The sequence below is a fragment of the Sinocyclocheilus grahami genome, unplaced genomic scaffold, assembly GCF_001515645.1.
Source record: "Sinocyclocheilus grahami isolate Dianchi unplaced genomic scaffold, SAMN03320097.WGS_v1.1 scaffold1428.1, whole genome shotgun sequence".
NCBI classification, from domain to species: domain Eukaryota; kingdom Metazoa; phylum Chordata; class Actinopteri; order Cypriniformes; family Cyprinidae; genus Sinocyclocheilus; species Sinocyclocheilus grahami.
The window spans coordinates 80,184-105,875 of record NW_015506607.1 but is presented as its reverse complement, the minus strand read 5'-3'; the positions used below and the strand labels follow the sequence as shown (position 1 = coordinate 105,875).

The following is a 25,692-nucleotide window of genomic DNA, read 5'->3' as shown; positions in this document are numbered from 1 at the left end:
GCTTCCGCAAGAAGTCCCTCCCTGAATGGGCGTGGCCATTCGCCAATGGAGAATCCTGTAGAGCTGGAGAGAGATTCAAACAGATTTCAAAAAGAAGCAATAAAGTACAATGTAACTTGTAGGACATTTAAGAATGAGAGTGCTTTTTACGCACAAGCTTGAGTTTTAGATGTAGTGAAAATAACTATAAACAAACTTTACTTGTTTGCAGGCAAACAAGGTGCTTTATCTGATGTCAGCAGTGTAGCAATGTGTAAAGCACAGCTCACACAGAAGTCAGTTTCAAACCAAGTGCGACAACTTGAAAATGAGTAAAATCCACATGAGGAACTTTTTGCGCCCTCACGAGAAACTCCTGATGCCATGGATTCCAATTGGAGTGACTATTTCGCCCCCAAAATTTTGACCAGAAATGGTAAACTCATCAGGTTTATTGTTAGTTCATGGTAGTCAACATATGGGTGCTTCTTCAACTTCAGGCACGTTTATGTCCCAGGAGTTGATTTTTTTTTTTTTTATCAACAGATTTTATATCAAAACTATTGGTGGACTCTTTCCCTTGGCCCAGAGTTTCAATATTAAAATATAACCTTAAAAAACAATCAGCATAAAAAATATTTTTAGAGCTATAATGATCTAAACAAAAGTGGATTTTTTTTTTTACATTTTTTAAATAAATTATGGCCTATGGGTGAACGACCCTCTTAACTGTTGCTTTAAATAAAGTCATCCACTTCAATCTCATTTGTTACAACATATTTTTAGGTATCTGAAACTCTATAGCGGCATCCAAAATGGCATACACTCTGAGCAGAAATTACTTCGTAATCATTAAAAAAAGTACTACATTCTCCAAGTTAGCATTGTCACATGACCTACAGCATCAGTCGCTTTCCTGCCACAAAAAAATAATAATAATAGTGATTTATTTCTCTTTGTCATCATGATCATAAGGTTGGGTACTCTTACTTTTCTGGAAACTAACATACAGAGACTCAAGCACACAAACACAGATTCCTGGACTTGCATCCTCCTCTCTGAGTGAGTGTTAAGGCAACACGTGAGTCAGTTATTACTGGGCTGTTGAGTTTCTGAAGAGACAATTATAAGAGCTGAGAAAGCTACAGCCCTCAAATGATTACAGGGAGAGAAAAAGAGAGAGAGAGAGAGAGAGAGAGAGGGATGAAAAAAAGAAGAATAGAAACGAAAATCCCTGATATAGAGCCAATTCATTCATTTTCTCTGAGAGGTTATTCTAGGGAGTTAGAGTCAGAGGCCAAAAAAAAAAATGTCCGTTTGTAAACTGCCACTCTCTGCAGTGTTTGTGTGCATGGTTGTTTATTTATGCATCAGTAGGGGCCAAAACACCCGAGACCGTGAGTGAAAATGCATTTATTTTGCATTTTTCCAATTGAATACGACATTTGTTTTATGACAAATTATGTTATCAGCTTAAAAATGTAATTTACATGAAATTCAGAATTTCTTTGTAATTGGTTGTCCCCCTTTTCTTTCAAAGACAGCAGCACTCAAGTTGGCTTGAATTCCACAAGTTTGATCATATGAATCTGCATATGGGCGTCTTTCACCCTTCGCTTAACACAAGTAAATGCGACTGTACCTTAACAACGTACTGTACAGTCACAAAATTTCCACTTAAACTGCTGCTGCTTCAGATGTCTTCAAACATCCATATCCTTCTGGAATCAATTTAACTTGTGAAAACATAGCCATTGAATGTCAGAACAATGTTATGGATTTTTTCAGTCGTTATTATTACACAGATACATGTTTATCTGTGACTGTTCATGTGTGTGTTATGCGTGTAACTCTTTCACACTGTCAGCAAATGCAATTTCGGAGAGATCTGGAAGCCCACTCAGCCATATCAGAGCCAAAAGAGAGACAGAAAGAAGAGAGGTCGCCAATAAAGCTATTTTTCACCAAATTTAAACAAACATACCAGCATCACGTTTAACCAACCTTCAAGTTTCAAATCCCCCAAAACAAACCACATGCACACAAACAGACTTATTGGTCTTAGATATTCAGATGTTGGCGAGTGTTTCTCTGGCCTTTTGTCTTTCAGCCTCTGAACCTGCTATAGGGAACCACTCTCTGTAACCAGACACAATACAGCCCGGCTGCATTCAGGGTTAACCCCACTATTCACACACACACACACACATAGAAGGAGAATGGAGGAGAGGCATCTTCCTTGCTTCAAAAGCAGAGACAATAGCAACAATGAGATCACCATTGTGCCCCTCTGTCTCTTTCCGTCTTCCTCTCTCTTTCTCTCAGGGGTGAGTTTGAAGGTTTTTTGGGAGCAGAGAAAACTGCTCAGTGGATTCCTTGTGCACTTGATACACGTAGTGTGTGTGTGTGTGTGTGTGTGTGTGTGTGTGCTATTCACACACACACACACACATAGAAGGAGAATGGAGGAGAGGCATCTTCCTTGCTTCAAAAGCAGAGACAATAGCAACAATGAGATCACCATTGTGCCCCTCTGTCTCTTTCCGTCTTCCTCTCTCTTTCTCTCAGGGGTGAGTTTGAAGGTTTTTTGGGAGCAGACTCAGTGGCTCAGTGGATTCCTTGTGCACTTGATACACGTAGTGTGTGTGTGTGTGTGTGTGTGTGTGTGTGTGTGTGTGTGTTTCAACCTTGACGGATCAAAGTATGAGTCTCTGAAAGGGGGATACCAACCTTTAACAAATCCCACTGTTATCATCTATCCCCTATCCTGTCTCCCTCTCTCTCTCTCTCTCTCTCTCTCTCTCTCGCTCCACCTCTCTTTCACACTCCCCACCTTATTAAAAATGTCCTCTATCTTTCAATCAGAATAATCCACAGAATGAAGGAGATAAAAATGACTGAAATAAAACTGGACGAGAAGTGAACATATTAAATGGCAGAGAAAATGACATCTGTCTTGATGGTGTCCACTGCGGATACAAATATCCAGGTCCTGTTTGTTAAATTTAACAGAATAACAACTATAAATGTGTATTTTTTTTGCCTTTTTTCCTTCACGTTTTGAAGCTGTTACCTTAAAGAAAGGTTTCTTTATTGTTTCAGGGGGCAAAGAGAACATTGTCCGACCCCTCTGGCCCGTACCACAGGCCTCCTGTCTTTCTTTATTCTGTTTCTCCTTTCCTCCACTCCTCCCCTCGTCCATTCCTCCTCCGTTCAGAGACAATGGGCAGACACAATGCTTCTGTTCTAGAGGCCCCACAAGTCAAGTTCTCTCTTTCAGATCACTTCCCCTGGGTCAAAGGGCATCAGTGGGCTTTCCCCAAACACACACACACACACACACACACACACACACACACACACACTAAGCCATCCAAACCCTCTGTTACTTCCTTTCCTGCTTGTGTGCAGCTGGAAATCATAGTGTCTTGCTTCACTAAACATGCATTTTGTCTCCCTCTCCCTTTCTGAAAGCATTACCACTCAGCATAGAAATTCCTAGTATTACATAGACGCAATTTACCGAAGTATATGAAAGATTTCTTTATTTAATTTCTCAGTTTCTTTGGACTGGGTTTCGAAACAAATTCCTCTATTCGATTCCGATTCACAAGCTCACGGTTTCATTGAAATTCATTTGGGTTTAAGTAATAATGCCCATATTTCATACACATGAAAGAAGTTCTCTCTTTGCTAATAATGTAAATTAGACAGGACAGTGTTACATACTAATTCAAATGAGTCATTTGTCTTTTATTCATAAAAATGATTCATTAAAAGAACTGGTCATTCATTTTTGGATTTGAGCTACACTGGTTGTGCTGTATGTTTTTGATTCACTAAAAAGAACCAGCTTATAAGACTCATCCGCTGCAAGAATCATGTACGTATATTTTTGAATCGCGACAAAGAACCTTATTCATTGTAAGAATCAGTCTTCACAGGTTGTACTGTATGTTTTTGATTCACAAAAAAGAACCGTTTCATAAGACTTCTTCATTGCAGGAATCTGTCTCTACTGGTCACGCTGTATGTTTATGGTTCACTACGCAGGTCGCATACAAAAACACTTCTTTCCTTATTCGGGGCACATGTCTTGTTACTGTTTCACATTCAATACAAATGGAAAACTCACATTGACTCGGATGAAATATGATTTCTTTTGCTGTAATTCTGCTGAAGAGGTGCTGAAAAAAATCCCTATTTTTGTCCATCCTACACAGTCTGCACACTCCTTAACGTGCCTTATGCTTTTTAAAATTTGCAAGCAGTGTAGGCTACTAGCTGCCAAATCTATCGCTCATGTTACTTTATGCCTTCAGCAAACCCATGAGATCGTCCCTTGCTGCGAGCGCGCAGACACGCTCACATACTGCAAAACATCACAGCACTGACCACCTGCAGTTTCACCATGTCAATTAAACACACAAATTCATTTAGTCACCCCTCCCTCGCTGCTGGATGTGATGTGTTGCATTAATTAAAGTGGCAGACGTCGGCCTAATTGGAGCTTGGATGAACGTTGATGTGTGTGTGTATGTGTGTGTGTGTGTGTGTGTGTGTTCAGCTAAGCAAGTAGTCAGCTTACAAAGTTACATTACGTTTCTTTGCATCTATAGTTATGCATGTTGTTAATTTTACCTGGAGTATTATTGTATTATATTACATACTGTATACACTGTAAAAAAGTTTGTAATTTTAATAGTAAAAGACTAACAATCCTGTGGTAAAAACCTGTCAGTTGGTTAACAGCAAATTCCTTTACTATATATGGTGAAAAACTGTAATAGATCTAAGAGGGCATTTTAAGTAATTTTACAGTAAAATACTGTTAAATGTACAGACTTTGGAAAAGTTATTTGGAAAAATTAACAGTAATTTTTGAATTTACAGTAAAAAAAAAGCGTTAACTGATATTCCCACAATGCATGAAAATTTACATTTGATGTTATTTTAAACAGTTACTGTATGTTTCTTGTTAGTTTTTGATATCAATTATGTACATCTGAGTTTTGTTACATCTTATGTTGTTTAATTAATGTTTATTGCATTATTTTAGTATCAATTGTATTACCATGATGGTGTTTTGTGTTTTGTGCATGATACCTCAACTGTACATCAGTAATCTACTTGTGATGAAATCTAATTTATCATTTGTCTCTTTTACCACCTATATTATTAAGGAGGCTATCAGTATATTTTACAAGTACAAAACAAAGTAGTAAGATCTAATATTAACATTTCATCAGTTAATGACATTTTTACAGTTTTTACTGTAAATGTAAGTTCAGTCCATTTAACCCTAAAATGTTGGTACCATTTTACAGTAAGGTTCTAGCAACCACAGCTGCTGTTTTCGTTTTTTTGCTTTTTGTTTTTTAACCATAAATTCACGTTTTTGATTTGTTTGTTTTTTGACTGTGTATAGTGGTCAAAACTTAAAATCTTTATATTTACATATAACTAAATATATTATTGCTAAAATTATACACTGTAAAAAAAATCCATAAAAATAGGGCACAACGTATCGTATTAATATGAAGACATTTTCTGTATTTATTTTTTACTGGTGTAAAATACATAGTATATATATGTGTGTGTGTGTGTGTGTATACATATTTTTATTTTCATTTTTTTTCAGTTTCAGTTATTTTAGTACCAAGTTTTAGTAGCAAAACTTTTTTTTTTTTTTTATGGTTTTAATTTTAGTTTCAATTTGAGTTTTATCTATAATAACCCTGGACAGCAAACAGAACGGAATCTTCTATTATTGATGTCTGGTGTTTTATAAGTCATATTGTGTGTGTGTGTGTGTGAGTATGTGCGTGTGTGGGTGACATCTGGAGTTCCCTCATGTCCTGCAGGGGTCTGCCAAGCAATGGCTTTTTAATAGACACATGTGTGCAAACACACACACGTACACTTCCACATGCACACGCTGTGCCTCTCCTGGATAGAGATGTTTATCTAAGACGTGCCAGCGGTGTCCAATCCCCCTCCTGCTCTGATGCATCTGTCAATGTTCAGCAACTTCCATCTGTGCTTGTGTGCATGTGTGTGTACATTGAAATGATGTTGTGCATAGGAATGAAAGAAAGAAGGAAGGAAGGAAGGAGAAGGCTGAATACAGGATGTAATTGATTTTTTTGTTCTGTAATTGCTTGTAGACAGAATGTCTCATTAGTTACTAAATGTCCTGCATGTAATAAACTCGCTCTGTGATGCAACCGTATTAAAAATACTAAAGGCTAAGTTTAGAGTGAGTTTGGTGGAGAATTAAACGCTCAAAACCTAGGCCTTTTCAGTTCACAAAAACAAAGCGCACATATAGACTTACTTTCATCTCTCTTCCGCTTGCTTGCATCGGCAGGTGAGCTGATTCCCAGAATTCCACTGATGGAGTAGGAGGAGCCTGCAGCGTCGCTGGTTACTGCGGATACCTGGGTCACTGGAGAGGCTAGAAAGTTACAGAGAGCTAATGAAGACCACAAATGTCCTAAAACATACATGAACATGGTGGATATCATTATTGCTATTGATTGACATTCACTTTGGACTATATATGATGACAGTTTGGAGTGACCATGATGAAGAAAAATCTTTCAAAAAATACGTTTAAAATGCTTACACCTTGCGTTTGCAATATTTTTCCAAGCTAAATATCATGAATAAATATTATGATTAATTAATTAATTAATAGCGTTCTATAACCCAAACTAATCTTGCCTAAGCTATAAACCTTAACACACTTTTCTAATGTCCTGCGGGGGTCCTTTCTATGATATCATTTCCTGTTTTAAGATTTTTGCCTGCATGTTGGTTGAACCCATTTTTGGATGCACAAAATGACTTTGATTGGGCAGACAAAAGTTTTTTAAATATTAAAAAGCTGTGAGGCAGTTTTGTGACTTTAAAAAAATAACAATTATTTTTTTAATAATAATTATGAACTTATGGCAAAATACTTAAAGGGATAGTTTGGGTTCACATTGACTTTCGTTTAAAAAAAAAATAATAATAAAATAAACGAAACTAATAAAAAATTAAATAATAAAATAAAATGGGAACTGAAATGTTTGGTTACCACCATTCTTCATCTTGTAATCATTCTAATCTTCTTTTGTGTTCCAAAGAAGAAAATAAGTCAGATTTGGAACAACATGAGGGTGAGTATTAATAGAATGATAATTTTTATGATTAATTTGATGAGAATGATAATAATAGAATGATAAACTATCCCTTTAATAAAGCTTTCTCTTCAAGGCTTTTAATTAATTAATTTTTAATTAATTTATATATTTATTTATTTTCAGTAGTTGTCTTCCATTTTTTTATTCCATTTTAGTCATGCCTAAGAGCTTTCACCAAAAACCGGCTGTCACTCAATTTTGGCAACGTGTTGCCGCCCAAGGATAAGATGCTAACAGCTTTTCGACATGTCTGGCTGTCTGTGAGGTCTTTGGTCGGTAGGGGACGAGGCCATAGTGTCTTCTCTTTGTCAACGCTTCATTCTTTCTCTCTCCTCTTTATCTCACTTCCTGTCAGCTGACGTACAGCCTGAGTGACAGTACAGTGGCCCCAAGGGGACACTAAGGTGTAGAGATGAGGCTAATCCCACATCCCAACAGACTGTGCTAAAATGGAGAAGGTGGGAAAAAAGAAAACAAATCGCTCGGAGAAAAGATAAACGCCTTTGCTCACCCGCCGCTTTCGTTTGTTAACCAGGTGGAAAATGTAATGAATGCATATCCCTCAATTTTTTACTCTCGATTTATCGTTTCAATTATCTGATTCTCGTATTCTTTTGCACTTTTTTTTCTCCTCACGTCGAGGGATGGAAACCCTAAGTGAACGCTTTATATTCGAAATCCCCAAATTTCAATTTTCCGCCTGAGTATGAGAACTATTTATCATCATAATCTGAGGGAGACGGAGAACTGGCGAGCATTGTGCGTGCAAAATTAATTTAGATTAAGCAGAGGTGTGCGATTATGAAGATTACTGACAGTGAGACGAGCGCAGTTCAATACTTTATTAACTGCCGACATCTCAGATCATTTTTGGAGATTCCTCTTTGGTTTTTGGGGGCAGCATTGGAGTGTCAGAGCAGCAGTGCTAGATTCAAGGATTTAATCAAATGTTAAAGATTGGGGAGATCGAAATGTACAGAAAATGTTTAAAAATCACAGTCCCCCTCAATGTCTATGATAGATACAGCCCTGCTTACATGAGTGTTACAGGGTAACTGATATATTAAAACCTTCTGGAAATAAATGTTTCTGTTAGAAAAAATGAAATTAAAGTATTTTTCTTTAGGTCTTCTGATTCTCAGTTTTTTCACATGATCTCACATGTGTTTCAGCAATGTATTAAACTGCTTAGATTTGATCATTTATTTGATCAGAAATACAATAAAATCAGTAGTATTGGCAAACAAATCTTTTCTATTTTAATATATTTTAAAATGTCTTCAGTGTCACATGGTCCTCCAGAAATCATTCTAATGCTGCTCAAGAAACATTTAAAAATTTAAAAAATAAAAAATAAAAAAAAGTTGTGCTGCTCAATATTTTTGTAGAGACCTTGGTATATTTTTTTCATGATTATTTGATGTATTGATGAATAGATAAATAGAATGATAAATGCTTTGTTGAATAGAAAGTTTAAACCTTTTATAACGTTATAAATGTCTTTACTGTCACTTTTGATCAATTTAATGCATCCTTGCTGAATAAATGTATTTCTTAAAAAAAAAAAAAAAAACTTACTGGCCCAAAAACCTTTGACTGGTAGTCTGTCAACACCTTTTTTTTTTAGAAGCTCAGTTTCTCTGTTGCATTTTGAGAAATATATAGTTCAAGATGGCGCAGGCTGACGGGGTGTTAACGTAACTGATGATATTCAGAGAGTTAAACGACTTGGCACAAGCTGATTGGTTCATGCTGCATATGCAGCCAATGAGCTTACTGCCTTAGATTTATATGGCTGGCTAGCATTCACTTGAGATTCCTGCAGCGCGGTTTCTCTGACCCTCCACCTTCCCCAGCTCCACCTGTATCGATCTGCTACGGGGTTATTTTATATGCTATTTGTGCAGCAGCAGTATGTCTTAGATACTAACGGCACTGTATCGCCATATGCATTGGCAGTAGCAAGTTCCAAGTTCTTCCGAGAGTTGTCATGATTGAACAAAATTTTGCATTTTGAGTAGTTTGAAATATGACAAAAGTTGATGTGAACTTGACTCTTACCTAAGTTATGGGCAGAGACAGCTCCTGATTGGCCAGGTGGTTGCTGGACTTTAGTGCGAATGATCCTGCAGCAAAGTAAGAGCAAACAGGCATTATCACGCGTGTAAGGATTTATCATGCGAGGTGCTGTGTGTAGAGGTGTGTGGGTATTGTATATGCTTTAATATAAGTATGCAAGCACGTGAAGCGAATGATCCTGCAGCAAAGTAAGAGCAAACAGGCATTATCACGTGTGTAAGGATTTATCATGCGAGGTGCTGTGTGTAGAGGTGTGTGGGTATTGTATATGCTTTAATATAAGTATGCAAGCACGTGAAGTGTGTGTGTGTGTGTGTGTGTGTGAAGTGGCTCATGCAGGCTGACATAGCAGCAGAGTCTCAAACTTCCTGCATGGCTGCTCAAGCAAAGCACCTTTCCCCTCCCCTCCTCATCCCCCTCCTTCTCCTCTCTCTCTCTCTCTCTCTCTCTCTCTCTTGCTCTCTCTCTCTCTGAGAAAGGTTGTCATTGTACACATGCTGTTGAACCAGTGAGCTGGACACTGCTCATGAATATGTGTTTCTTTTTCCTGCTGTTTTCCTTTATCCACGTCTCTCTCCCTCTATTCTCTTCTCTGTGCATTGCTCTGTCCCTTTTCTAATCTACTGATCAGCTAGTTCTTAAAAACGTAATGGTTTGTGGACATTTACAGTACCATCCAAAAGTTTGTGGTCAACATTTTTACATGTTTTTGAACGTCTGTTATACTCACCAAGGATGCATTTATTTGAAGAAAAAAAATACAGTAAAAACAAATCTGTAATATTGTCAAATATTATTACAATTTAAAACAACTGTTTTCTTTTTGAATATATTGTAAAATGTCATTTATTCCTGTGATCAAATCTGTATTTTCAGCATCATTACTCCAGTCTTCAGTGTCACATGATCCTTCAGAAATCATTCTAATATGCTGATTTGCTGCTCAAGAAACATTTCTCATTATTATCAATGTAGAAAACAATTATGCTGCTTCATATTTTTGTGGAAACTACATTTTTGTCAGGATTCTTTCATCAATAGAAAGATAAAAAGAACAGCATTTATTTGAAATGCTTTTTTTATCAGTAAATGGCTTTACATGTCCTTTATCTTCCAGATAAAAAAACTAAAATAAATCTTCCTGACCCCAAACTTTTGAAAAGTAGTGTACACAAGTAAACTTCATGCACACACTCTAAACTACTTTAGAGTGAATTATTAATCTTAAAAAGTTCCACTTCCACTGACACTGTGAAAAATCAAGTAGACAGAAATGTTTGTGTCGGGTTAAATTGCTGATTTTTCCAGTGCGCACACACACACACACCTGTTGATTGAGCTGACGCTGGGCACACTGTCATTGTCACACACTCTCTCTGCCAGAAGTCTGTCTCGGATCTCCCAGGCAAACATGGTAGGGTTTTGGCGTTTGTAATCAGCGATTTTGTCAACGACTTTGGGTGTAGCAACCTTTGGTTTGGAGCCTCCGATCACCCCTGGTCTGATGCTGCCTGTCTCATAGTACCTGAGGAGCAGAGATAGAGAGCTGTACATCACCAGGCAAGATATACAGAGAGTTAGAACATATGCTTATCCAGCGCCGTAGGTCTGTAGAAACTTGCAGTCAGTGCACAGTTGCTTACTAATCACACAGATGCAGAGAACAACGCATACATTTCACAAACCTGCAAAAAAAACATCAATCTGTTCAGCCTATTTACAAAAAACTGCCACAAATGAGCACCATCAAAGCTTATATTTTAGGCATACACACAGAAATTACAAAACAGATCCTGATCTAAATTCTGATTGGGTGAGTCGCTTCAAAGCCATGCAGATAAACGCACACCTGTGACCACACACTCTGTATTAATGCTGTATTAAGATACTTGGCAAATGTAAACAGCCTATATTTAAGCAAATGATCATGATGAAATAATTGTTAGTTTAAGTTGTTGTTGTTGCTATTATATCGTTAATTTTAATTAATTAGTAATAATACATTTATTGAAAAATCTAAAATAATGATTGTTAAATGATTAATATTAATAAATAATTATTCTAATATGCTTATTTGGTGCTCAAGAAACATTTATTATCAGCAAACGTTGAAACAGTTGCTTAATATTTTTGTGAAAACTGTGGTACATTTTTTTCAGGATTATTTGATAAATAGAAAGTTAAAAAAATGCATTTATTTGAAATAATTTGGAGCTATATTATATTATATTATATATATATATATATATATATATATATAAAGTGCCAGTTTTATATATATTTTATTATATTTTTTTACTGTCACTTTTGATCAATTTGATGTATCCTTGCTCAATAAAAGTATTAATTTCTTACAAAATAATAAAATCTTACTGACCCCTTTGAATGGTAGTGTACATTATGATATACATTTTGCTCTTGCTGGTGTTTTATAAAGCATAAAAGGTTATGCACTGTAGTGATTTTTACCAAAGTTAAGGGGGTTTTAGGTGCTCTGATTCATCTCTTGTTACTAACTGCTTTAGTTTAGTTAAGGTTCAACACACAAACATAAACTAAAAGTAAGCTCATAAAGCACAGGCATGAAATGCCCACCACAATGAATGTGCAGAAAATTCCCTCATTACCAAGAGAGCAGAGTTAGTCATACGCCTTATTTACTCAAACCTCACTTGCAGCCCACATATTAGTGTGTTTTCTGCCTGAGCAGTAAGAGGGAGGGAAGATATTACCGCGCACACACACACACACACACACACACACACACCGAGCGCCGCAGTAACGGTTGAGTGAGTTGGACCGGGGCTGGGGGAAGAGGGCTGAGGCAAAGGAGAACAATGGGAAACACATTTTTTTGATATAGCTAAAGGCTCTAGCACTAATCCACACCTTTATCCATTCAAATTCTGTCCTCCCCCTTAACCCCTTCCTCCCTCTCCTCCTCTCTTTCCTGCTCTCTCTCTCCTTCTCTCTGTCCTTCCAGCCATCCCTCCCTCCTCGGCAGACGTATGGTGCCAGTGTCATTTTGATGCAAATGTAAAATGTGATGAATCTTTTCTTTTTTGTCCCAGAAGGACAGAAATGAAAAGACGGCGCTTTGACTTTGGCTTCAGTGCGAATTTTTGAATTTCAACGTGTCTTCTTTGAAAGGAAGCACTGAGTCAGCCTCGAGTTGAACCGACGGCAGAGGGAATATCAAGCGAACGGACAGCATTCATCAGTGTATGGATATTTCAGAAATTGATATTTATTATGAATTAAGTTAAAGTTGACTTGATAAAAGAACGGAAGGAGGGTTGGAAAGCATTTAAAGGCAAGACTCCAAACACATACTGGCCCCACTGTTTGAATGCAATAGAGGACATTAAGCTGGTTTCCCAGGCAAAGACTAAGCCTAGTTGTGGATAAAATAGCACTGGCAATAGAGATTCTCCAATCAAAATTCTTTTCAGTCTGAGACTAGGCAAACTCTGTGTGTGGGAACTTATCCATGGTGTCCGATAGCGCAGACTACAAACACATTTCACCAACAATACATTGCCAATAGATTGTTCTATGAAATAATCATATAATATCTCAAGAAACTGAGATATTACTTGACCTCTTTGAGGTCATTTGACCTCTATACTAACACATGAAAAGTCCAGCATGTCTAGTCACATGTTTGCCAATAGTTGCGAGACTCATTGTCTCTTAATTATAATATAATGCCACTCAAATGCTAATCTGTTTACAGCTTGAGAAGTGAAAAAAAATCTGCTACACTATTTTTTTATAATACTGTTTTAAAAGATGTCTCTTCTGTCTATATATTTTTAATACAAATAATAAATGTAATTTTATATATATACATATATATATATATATATATATATATATATACACACACTACCTGTCAAAAGTTTGGGATCAGTAAGATTTGCAAAATGTTATTTCAATATAAAATAATGGTTTCTATTTTAATATCCTTTCAAATATAATTTATTTTTGTGATGCAATGCTGAATTTCCATCAGCCATTACTCTTTACTATACTATAAAGTGTCACATGATCCTTCAGAAATAATTCTAATATGCTGATTTATTATTAGAATTATCAATGTTGGCAACAGTTGTGCTGCCAAATATTTTTTTGGAAACTGCGATATTTTTTCAGGATTCTTTGATGAATAAAAAGTTTAAAAGACCAGCATTTATTCAAAATATAAATCTTATCTAACAATATAAATCTTTGCTATCACTTCTTAACAGTTTAACACATCCTTGCTGAATAAAAGTTTTAATTTCTTTCAAAAAAAGAAAGAATACAAATTTACCGACCCCAAACTTTTGAACTGTAGTGTATATTGTTAGAAAAGATTTCTATTTTAAATAAATGCTCTTCTTTTTGACTTTTTATTCACCAAAGAATCCTGAAAAAAAGTATCACAGGTTCCAAAACAATATTAAGCAGCACAACTGTTTCCAGCTCTGATAATAAATCAGCATATTAGAATGATTTCTGAAGATCATGTGACACTGAAGACTGGAGTAATGATGCTGAAAATTCAGCTTTGATCACAGGAATAAATTATATTTTAATGTATATCAAATAGAAAAACATTATTTTACATCATAATAATTTTTCACAATATAAAAATTGTTCTTGTATTTTTGATCAAATAAATGCAGCCTTGATGAGCAGAAGACACTCCTGTAAAAAACATAAAAAATCGTTCTGATCCCAAACTTTTTACCGGTAGTGTATATATATCAATAAAATATAAAATGTATTTTAAAGCTGAAAATTCAGCTTTGCCAAGTCTTCAGTGTCTGATCCTTCAGAAATAATTTTAGATAGTGGTGCTCAAGAAAGATTAGCTGCTCTGGATACATTATTATCAATTCTGAAAAAAAGTTGTGCGGTTTAATATTTTTTGGAAAGCATGATACATTTTGTCAGGATTCTTTGATGAATAGGAGTTCAATTGAAAAGCATTTATTTGAAATATAATTTTTTTAAACATTAGAAATGTCTTTACTTTGATCAATTTAATGTGTCCTTGCTGAATAAACACATTTAAAAAAAAAAAAAAAACGTACTGACCCAAAACTTTTGAATGTTAGCATATGAAATCATATTTTAAATAATATATCAATGTTTTAAATAATATATACAGCATTAGAATATGGACGTAATAGAATCCACACAATTGGTGGTACTATTGTGATACTGAATGGTAAGCATATACTACATGTACCATGGTAATACTATTTTTATTACATGTTATATGCAAGGTACTTCTCTAAAAAAAAAAAACATATGTAAGGTACTATGGTATTTTTGGTACTGTTTTGTTAGTGATGTGAGCTCAAAAGTCATCTTCACTTTTCTTGGCGAGAAGCAGAACTCACCTGCCCAGGATCTTGCTGACGCAGCCGTGGCTGACCCGGAGCTGGCGGGAGATGTCACACGGACGTACGCCCTGATGGGCCAACTCTACTATCCTCTGCCTCACCACGTCAGGCAAGGGCCGCCCGTTCACAAACACCCCACCCAGCTGATTCACCCCTCCATGCCCTGCAGACACAAACAGCAATAAAATGAACCTGAGCAAATCATATCTTCCTTAAATACAGAAGCTGACACATAGTGGGCAAAAAAGAGCTGCTGTCTCATTTTAGTGTGTGTGTGTGTGTGTGTGTCTTTGACCTGAAGGTTACCATTATGCAGTCTCTTCCTGTCCTCTTTATTTTATCTGGTCACCTAGAGAACTGCACATGACCTCTTCACTCAAGTTAGTATTTGTATGTGTGTGTGTCTGTCTGTCTGTCTGTAATCGTTGTTGTGTGTCTTTTTGCACGGTGGGCTGGATGTCCTTGTTGGGCTTAGACTTTTGGATACCAATTTTGTTTCATTCTTGCACTGTATATATATATATATTCATTAGTATCTTATCATCATTTCAGTGCAGAGGTCTATGTGGTAATCCAGTCAATCTGTCATATTAACATACTGATTGCTTCAGAAGGGGAACACACACACACACACACACACACATTTACACACACAAAAGAACTGGAGGGTATCTGTTAATCCAAGCTACAGGGTAATGGATCTTAAATACATTCGAGAAAGCAATATCAAACAGACTTAACTGGCCTTGTGTGCCCAAATACATAAGTTCAGCTAACAGAAAATTTAAACCCAGCTACATGTCATTTTCATTCTCTTAAGGCGGTGGGCTGAAGAAGAAGAAAAAAAGGAGCTTTTTCCTATTAAATAAAAATCCTTTAGTGAGTGATTTGACCTATTAGATTTCTGAGAGGTGTGTTAGTAAAACTGTAACATGTAACCTCTTTTTTTCTCCTTCCTATTAATGTTGTAGTTTCCTTTTCTCTTTTCTTTCTTTCTTATGTGCCTTTCAGTTACAGTTGATTATTTGAACACCTCTGAGTAAAGTGATGAAGTTATGGAGTCAGCTAGCTAAATTGATATTTTAAAGATGTGCATTAAAAATTAGGTGTGCAAACATGTTTTTAAGATCAAATGTTTGTCGTATTTCTCATTTGTAAGTCCTTTTGATAAAAGCTTCTGTTAAATTAACAAATTATTTAAAACAAAGCATTTCTTTTTTTTAATTTTGGTGGAAAACTATATTTGTATCTACCCACTACAGAAGAAGCACACAGTGAAATCCATCAAACTGAAACTTTGAAACTTGAGTATAAAATGTCTCTTCCTCAGGAAGAGCTTAAAATGCATCACTCTGAATTTTTAGATCAAATTACCTTCAATTTATCTGATCTATTTCTAAACTTTTTTCAACTGCAGCTAGTTACCAGCACTGCTTTACAGTTACAAAGCATGCATACAATTAAATTATGCATAGTGCAAGTTTGTGTTTGAGTGTGCATGGGAGAGTAAGTGTGTGTGTTTGTTTGAGTATAAGTGTGTGTCACAGTCACAGAGAGAGAAAAGGCTGCATTAGGGATTAACCGAAACAAGCTATTCAGATGTGATCTGACCAAGACTCAGTTTCTTCTGCAAATACGGCTGGCTTATAAATCGAAGTGTTCCTGGAGCTTTGATTGATTTCGAGGCAGGTTCCGTTCAGAAATAGCGAGAGCGGCTGAAAGACACTCATGCTCCCCCATCCAGAAAATAAACCCGATTAGAGACGCTGCTCCATTACGATCCGCTATCGGCCGCTCCGATTAAACCGCTCCAAACAGAGCGAAGCAAACGCCAGCAAAGCGACGTGACACCAGGCGTGCTTTAACAAACACACTCATGGAGAAAAAAAGAAAGAAAGAAAGAAACGAGGGACTACCTTCAGTCATGCAGGGTAAATTCAGTGTTTTTGGAAAAGAAGCCTGCATTTGAAATTAAAATCACAGATACTCATTTTCAATTTTAAAATGTAAATATGATCTTGTATAGAAAAAAAACATATTCAAGTAATAAATATGAAGTAGGCTACCGTTGAGTACAAGCGTTGAGGATTGCTGGATTTATAAAAAAAAAAAAAGTTTTTTTAAATCCAGCAAAAAAAATAATTTTCTTATATAAACATGCAGGCTATGCAGATCATATTATGACAGATTAATTGTTATTTTGTCATATGGCTTACTTAAGTTAATCACGTATCTTATCATGACCTATTATAACTAATGCCCCATTGATAATGCCTATTTATTTTGTTAAGACATTTAGCATAATTTACATCAAATGTAGCTTAATATTTAAAAATAATACTGATGGTTTTTAACAGACGACACGCAGGGAAACTCAGAGCACAGAAAGAGAACAATATGACACTTCAGAAATATATATATATATATATCTTAGCATAAAGCTCTACTTCTAAATAGAACTGAAATAGTTTTTTTAAGTTACTGACCATAAATATTTAAGCGTTCGCCTCTTACATTTAAATAAGAACAGATGAAACTGTCAGAAATGTCTCGAAAAATTCATGTAATAGTATTATATTAGTCTGCATTCGTCGTTTGTCAATTTAGCATAAAACTGTAACAAATTTAGAAGGCCAACTTGTAACTAACATCCAATTTACTGCGCCAGAGGGAGTGTTAAATATAGGCTAACTTAAATTGTACAAGAGTTCACATTTTTTATGATCAGACGTTTTTAAAACCTGCAAAGTCTTATTAATATTCATGAGAAAGATGAGTATGAGTCTAACACATCCTAAAGTCTTCCTGCTCTCTGTTTCTTTCCTAAAAGTCTCGCAGGTTCGTGTCACAGTCCATTCTTAAGGCTTGCACCGTTTGACATTTTCGGTGTAATCGTTTTATCCGCGGATTGGGTTGAGATATTGTGACGGAGAGGAAACGTGATTCGTTCTAGCTTCTGAAACGCGTATACCTCTAATCCACCGTTTCATTCACCGTGCCAATAGATGTCATTTCACATAGATGTGTGGGTGGGTGCGCGCATATTTGAGTTTTGCGAAGGCTTGCCGTATGAGGTTTTTATTCATCGATGAGAGAGAAGACTGGAAGAGAAAGAAAGAATGAGCGAGAGAGCGACTGGGGAGAGAGAGAGAGAGAGAGAGAGAGAAAGAGATCACAATTGTATTTTCAGGATGCATAATATGTGATTGGCAGCTCTTGGTTTTGGTAACAAAGGCACTGGGATGTCTTTGTTACCAAAACATTTTCATAATTTATAAATATTTATGAATTATTACAATATGTTTTTTTGATTTCTAATGCATGTCTTGCACACTCAAAATGCCCATTCGCAATGATTTCAAGTGTGTAAGCTGTTGTATGCGCGCTGGCGGCTAAAAGAACAAGAAATAAAGAAAGGGAAAGAGAAAAGGGGCCCTTAACGCTGGTATCTTGGGGGGACCACCGGTGTCCGCCATGTCACGAATGAGTGACCACACATCTCTCCGCCACAGTGAGCAACTTCAGCTTTCGTTTTTAGCCTCACAAGTGGCCTGTTTACAGCCACCCTCAAGCAAAGTATTTAAAGGTTACGGAGCCTGTCTGCCATATTCTCAGCTGCGGTTCAAGTTCAGTTTGTGTCCGCTGGCTGCTGGCCTTGACTGCGATCTCTTCCCCCAGGGATTGTCAAACAGAAGGCTGAAGCTCTAACAAAGCAACCCGGTCTTTAACTAAGAGAAAACTCCCAAAATAATTAGCCAAAACAGCAAAAACTTCACCTTTAGTCTTTTAGTTGCCTTTTTAAAGTTGACCAGCTATAGTAGGCTACACACCGCGCATCAGCTTTAATCCGAGTATATACCTGAGATTTTCTAATTCTGAAAAATAATGTTCTGAGAACTTTGAAAGAAATCAAAGATTTGACAGCAGCAGTGAAAGCCTGCCGTGAACTTACTGTGCATCGCTGCGAACGGGTCGTGTTTGCAGTGGATCTCCATCGGTCAGCAGGACAGGCCTTCCCGTGAAAAACCACCAGAAAGCCTTTAATGTCCTGCTCTTGTTCTTCTTCTTTTAAAGGTCCGTGCGTATGTATTCAGTCCGTTCTGGTTCTTTTAAGGACCGTTTCAGCTGTGTGGAATTCCACAGAAACTTTGGTTGGAAAAGAAACAATCGAACCTGAAGACCTAAGGCCTAAAGGTCAAGAGTAAAAGTAAATATGTAAATAGTTGTTGTGATTTTCGAGGGAGAATGAAAAAGAGATCATTCATACATTACAGTTTATCCGATCCATTATTAATTGGTCAACAAAAATGCAAATGGACGGTCAAGGTACAACCCTGCAGGGTCACACAACTGCTTCTGTGGTCCAACATCCAGAGTGAATCAACTCAGCCATCAGTGGGGATTCATCAAAATGGGATTTCAAGAAAAGTCCTGGCGATAATATTAGTCCGAACAGTCGTAAGCTTCAGATACGAATGTAGAAGTCTCGTTTCCAAGCTCTATCTTGACATCCTCGCTCCACTGGCCGTGACCCGTGAACTGTGACCGAGGTTCACTGACTGTCAGAGCGCGTCTCTACCAGAGATCTGTAAAATCCTGGTGAGGTTTCTGGGAAACCAAAACATTTACTTCATGTTCAACGTAGCCTATCTTCACGTAAAAGCGATCCCTTGCATCTTGATCTTCTAATCGCTCAAAGCGCGCCCTCAGACTGTCTTTTTAGGAGGAAAAAACTCCGACAGTAAGAAGATCCCCAAACAATACATACGCCGTGGACATTTGAAGTTAAAAAGGGATGAACCCCGAATCAAAATGTTTGCCAAAGTTAAACAGAAAATTAAAAATAGCCATTGCGCGAAGCATTTGAACTTGGGAAAAAATGGTCCAAGAAATGTCCTGAAGAAGAAACCAGGCTTTGTCAAGTTTTGAACCACTCGGTCCGTGCGTAAAAAATCCACGGAAAGTCTCAGATGGATGATACGGTAGTGTAATTAGTCTGTCTCGTCGCAACGGATGTCCGCCGAAAGGTGGTCTTCCAGCCTGAGCGCTCCGGCGGTGAGAAGCAGTGGTCGAGCCTCCGTCCTTACCGCGCAAACACTGCAAGAGCGCACGGCGCGTTTCAGAACCTGCTCTCGTGTGGACAGCGCCAAAGCCACCGCGCTCTGACTCTACTACCGAGCCCGAGCGAGACTGTCAATCAAGATAAGCCTACCTATCCGGGCACTGCACCTCTGCCGTCACAATCGCCCTGAGTCGCGCTCAGATAAAGACGACACCGATTGGCTAACACTGGGCCAATGTGAAAGTGCTGTCCCAATTGTGCACTGGCAAATAGGGAGTCTTGAATCGAAGTTGGTTCTCTGTCGCTGATCCCAAGTCTAATTTCAATTAAGGAAGGGGATAAAATTGACATTTTAAATATCCATTTTCACTCTTTTCAGTCATCCAATTAATAAATAGATAATAATTAGTTATTGCGTCAGAATGTTTTCAATTATATGAATACGCCTAATGCGTTGTAAAACCATTTTTAAAATATTGCTTATGGCAATTGACACATTGCAGCATTTTACTGAGCTATAAGCATATAAAACATACAATTCATATCAAATAAATGAACAGATTTTCTCAAACAGTTTTGTTTTTGCACATTATTGGAAATTATATATGGCACTTGCACGACTTCTGTTTAGTATCTTCGACAATTGGTTATTTATTTTTTACATTTTGGTAAATTGTTATTTTAATTAACGTGTTGAGTGATTATGCATTCATTAAATCTGCTCAAAGAATTCGTTGTTATTGATGAGCCTCGCAGAAAAGATTCTTCCTATCGTTGTTTGACGGACACGAGCGCTGTTCCACGCACATTTTTGCGCCAAATAATTTCTCATGACCAGCTTTCCAACAAATGCTTAAGCACTTTGTATTTTGTCATGTTAAGTGCAGCTGACTAACAGTGATGTGTTTTTAAATAATGCTGATTATAATTGTTGTGTCAGCATCATGGTGATCAGTGTAATACCAACAACAAATAACAAGCATTTAAAAAAAGTAATACTAGGGTTATTGTGTTTATGAACATTAATGTGATCTTTAGTTCATTTACTTTGGTAAGAAAACGAAAAAAAAACATACTTGAAATAAAATGATTAAATTACTTAATTAATAGATTATTAATTAACTAAGCATTTTATTTTCGAACGCATGCCTAGTTGATTTTTTGATTGATTACCGGTGTATATGTTTATTCATGTACGTCTTTTTAAACGTAAATTGCAACTTTTTAGCAAAACATGGAACGAAATAAAAATGTTACATGTTTCTCAATGTGTGACGTTCTGCCGAGATGTTTAATTGCCTGGATACAAATGTAACTCTTCTAAAACCGAATTTTTATGTTTTGTTTCAGAACATTTTCCAGAAGGTTTTGGTGCATCTTCTTCTACTAGTCCCAGTGTGACTAGTTACACTTATAGATCGAAGACACAACTACCTTACATGTATTTGCCTGTGTGGTCAGAATAACGTTAGCTTAAAGTCGCAGGAATCCTGTACTTCATGTTCAAAATCCATGTGCTTAACACACATTCGTGCTCTGTATAAGTCTTGAGTGCCACGAGGGGGCGAACCTTTGGTCTCGTGTGAAGAAGCTGGATCTCTTCAGCTTGCCACACACACACACACACACACACACACACACACACTTGTGAAATCACAGTAACTAATGATAAATGTGTTGCAGTGTTAAAATAGCCAACAGCGCTATTTGCAGATATTTTGTATTCCGTTTTAAATGGAATAATAAGCCTATGTTTAAATATTGGAATCATCAAGTTATTTTACTTGTAGTAAGTAAATTAAGTTGATTAATTTGAACCTTTTCATTAATGTTATGAAGGCCTTGTCGACTTTCATTTGAATCATTTATTTGTTAGCTGTTGTCTTGATCCTTATATTATTAAATAAGATCCTTATATAAACCCGGCCCCCCAAAAAACAATAATTATTTTATAACATTAGGCTCATTAAACATTTTAAACCTTTCGAGTAAAGGGGGGGGAGGGTGGGGGGTGACAACAAAAAAGTTCCCTCTCCTGTGTCCTCTGTTGCTGTTCTCTCTGCTCTTTTGTGTAACAGTGGTTTTGACGAATGGTAGCTTGAAATAACGCGACTCTTCCGCTCCCTGTTGCGCCGTTGCAATTGTTCACTGGAGTGAGACTAAACGTTTTAGGTGGAAAAGAGACTCTGAAGGAAGCGTGAAACGATTATGGGGCAAAGTCAAGAAAGAGCCGCGCGCTCATGCCCTCTTTCTTCCTCTTTCTCTCTCTGACTCTCTCTTTCTTCCTCTCTCCCTCTCTCTCTCTCTCTCTCTCTCACACACACACACACACACACACACACACACTACCGCTCCCCTCTTCAGATATGGGCAGTGGGTATATGCGTACTCGCGTATATCTGTTCATTTGTTAGCATAACTTTCGCTCCCTCTATCTCTGTCCCTCTCTAATGCTGACAAGTTCAAGTGCGTCAAGGGATTTGGGCTACAGAAGATAAGTGAAATGCAGAACACGATCTTTATTTAAATAAAACAAAGCATCTGCATGAATCGTAACCGAGCTAATTTTAGGTTTAGGAAAGTCAAATAACACTTTAAAATAACTTTCAATACTAAGGTTTTAAAAGGTTATAATAAAATAAAAAATAGTAGCCTATACGGTTTTATTTTGATAAATTATGCATGATCATTTTAGACATTTCAAACTATTCACGAATGGTCTGTAAAGCAATATTGCAGGTCTAATCATGTTTACAGTAGCATTTAGTGATAAGTGTTACCAATTAAATGTATCTGCCAAAACAACAAAAATAAGTTTAAAATGATCACGCTTTTTTGGTTGTTTTTATTGCATTGTTTTTATTTTTTTAAGCATCATTTGATCAACCAAGCAAGACCTTTGCTGAATGTTTTTGCTTTTTTCGTAACAATGCACGTGCATGCACGCGCTGGATGATGATTTGAGGTCTCGAGGTTCATGGGCGACACAGACACAATTGAGCGATGAACAATGCGATAGACGCGCAGTTCAGCACTCTCTGACCTCTGCTCAGAAAACAACAAATGTAGCTCATTTAATCGCGCCTCATAAAGCCATGTTCCATTGACAGAGGGCTAAAGGCAGAATAATGAATGAAGCTTTAGACCTTATTAATTTAATACGGAGTGGCCCGTGGCTTGTTTCAGATCATTTTGGCCCAGAGGTCAATTATTTAATTGCAATACTTTCCGCGCATGGCGGGAAGCCTGTGTTCATTTGCAATACATAAATAAAATAATAATGCAGTGGGGCTGAATTGAGTGTGAACTGCTCTCTGTGAGTGTGGGCTTGTGAAGCTCTGACGAGAGATGGGCGCAGTGTTGCTGTCACGGTGACCCGAGGCGATGTAACCGCATCTCTACACGCTCCAAGCTCAAAGGCCAAACTTGTCCGACATAAACTTACACCAACGTCCACTCTTTCTCCCTTCTTGTCACCTCTTTTAACACTTGGGACCACATGACTTCTTTTTTCCCATCCATCCATGGAATTAATAATAGACTTAGCAAAAAATATCCCCCCAGTTGTTATCCACGATGGACAAACCGCATGCAGAATTTTTAGGACATCAAGTGCTACAAACCAGTTCTGTGAATTTGATTCTAATTCATCTAGGAGTTCAATGAAAATGAGCCGTTTTCCGCTGGCTCTTGTTTTACAATAAAACAGAACAAAATATATAGTCTATCTACTTATATAAACTGTATGTCATTTTAAATGTAAGCCTGTTTAATGTAGGCTATAATTAAAACATTATTATTATTATTTACAACAATAGCCTAACTAAGCTATTTTTATTAATATAGCATAATAATAATAATAATAATGCTAGGCCTACTTCTATACCTATAACATGGTAAAGCTATTATTTAAAAAAAAGGCAAGAAACGTCAGATCTTATATTTTTTGGCAGTATGAAGGATGCCCATATTTATGAGTTACTGTAGTGCAATAGTTGTAACAAATATGCCTATTTTTGCAGAAACTATGATTAACATGGTACATTTCTTTGCTCTCCAACCACAAAAAGTTCAAATATGCTTGGAATTATATTTGTGCGCAAATATTTAATTTTTTTTTAAATAAATATAAATTATTGAAAACAATTTAAGTAATACATGTATTTATAGAAGATTTTCTAAAGAGCTTTGCTGTGTGAAGTTGCAATGTTTTTTTTATTTCGTTTGGCAACAGTGCTCCACCCATGCAATCTTAACGTGATAGGATTACAAAATGTGGTGTTTCAGTCTCCTTCTTAATTGGATTAATAAAGTAATTAAAGCGCGGAGAGTTTTTTGGTAAGGGGGAAGTTTGGCTGTTGCGCTGCTGGAAGCGGAAATAATCGCTTTTGACCGAGACGCGACGATCAAAGCGGACACTTCAAACAAAAAGTAAACAAGTAAACATCAACAAAGTTAATGACGCCTCCACTTTTGATTGAAGTCATTTGGTCTGTGAATGCATTATGAATAGATGTCTATAAAACGAATGTTACGTTTCCCACAATATTTACACGCAAGCTAAATACTAATAGTCTTATCAGCAGAACTTTAAAAAACAAAAGCAACAGAAGAAATTCGGAATATCTGTCTATCATCTGGCCATCAGTGTTTATGACAGAAGCACACTTTTGTGCGTTTCTTATATCCCTTAGTATCCCTTTCAAAAATGTAGCAACCACTGTTTCCTCAAAATACATAGTAGGACTACAATTATTATTTCTACTGTGGAAACTTTCATCAAATAACAAATAGAATATTTTGAAAGCTTTTGAGATCCTGTTTTATGGGTCCGCGTAGCATTAGCAACAGTATTTCGACAAAATATGGTAATTTTGGTAAGCAACTTTCCATATTAATGATTTTTGCATATCTGTTATATCTAGTAAAAACCTATGTGAACTGCACCAGAAATAGCATAATTCGATTGGTTATGATAACTAGCTGATAGCTTTTGCTGCAGTGCTGGGCTAAACATGTACATTTTTCCATGCTTAAAGAGAGACCTTACAGCCAATGCTGTGTTATTGTTAGTTTTAAATGCAAAGGACATTGATGGGGTATCCTTTTCTTTTCTTGAATAAAAGAGTATTATTAAAATGTGTTAATAACGTTTGCTCATAGAGGTGCTCTCTATGACTGTCAGTAAGAGAAACAGAATCCTCATACTGAAAATGTTTCCCAAAATCTGTGTCAAATGGGTAGCTATCTAATCGAGCGGTTTATTATAATGATGCATTTGAAGTATTAACCTGATAACAACTGTGCAAATGTCTACAGAAGAAATAAACCCCAAGCCACAGCAGGAAATAGTGCCAGTTCTAGACCTTGGCACAACACCAGACCACACAAAGAGGACATGGGTTTCTTAACTCAAAGTTTTGTTCCAGATCGTGTGACGTGTAGCGACATGCTGGGGTCAAACTGTGCCTGTGATATTCTAAGTGGACCCTCAAAAAGAAACACAATCAAACAGGCGAATGACATCAGTCTGTATAATAAATGGTCTGAACCAAAGGCTCGGTATATTGAATCAGCACAAAGACAAGACGGAGTAAGCAAACCTCATGTGAAAAAAGGACAAATTCATTCATTATTAACATTAGCCCATGTATTATCCCATACACTTCATGTATAACACTGTGTTTTTCTCTATGCTTGTGCTGTGATTGTTTTTGCTAGAAAATCGCTAGATATCTATAGCTGGATTCCTATACAGTAATAAAGCTATTATGTTTGTATACAGCACCCAAATAGACTTATAACTTTCAAAGCCATGATAATAGTATGCTCAAATATTGATCACAGCACAGTATGGGTCAATGTCACACTTGAATAACCCATTGAAGGTGCAGGCTGTGGAGACATCAGCAATATAAATGCACGGGTTGGTGAAGGAGGCCATTTGGCTTCATTTTCCAAATGAAAATCTTTCTCATGCAGAACA

The 25,692-nt window shown here is 36.8% G+C and overlaps 1 protein-coding gene across 1 annotated transcript in view; it reads right to left on the bottom strand.

The window, feature by feature from the left end:
- LOC107570221 (paired box protein Pax-5-like) overlaps positions 1 to 14,878 on the bottom strand; it is a 32,888-nt gene extending 18,010 nt beyond the window's left edge. The window contains exons 1-6 of the mRNA XM_016256428.1: positions 14,875 to 14,878; positions 14,642 to 14,807; positions 10,576 to 10,773; positions 9,231 to 9,295; positions 6,317 to 6,436; positions 3 to 63 (exon numbers count right to left, since the gene is read on the bottom strand). Of these exons, the coding sequence (XP_016111914.1) occupies positions 3 to 63; positions 6,317 to 6,436; positions 9,231 to 9,295; positions 10,576 to 10,773; positions 14,642 to 14,807; positions 14,875 to 14,878 (614 nt within the window). The remainder of the gene's footprint in view (positions 1 to 2; positions 64 to 6,316; positions 6,437 to 9,230; positions 9,296 to 10,575; positions 10,774 to 14,641; positions 14,808 to 14,874) is intronic.
- Positions 14,879 to 25,692: the final 10,814 nt, after the last annotated feature.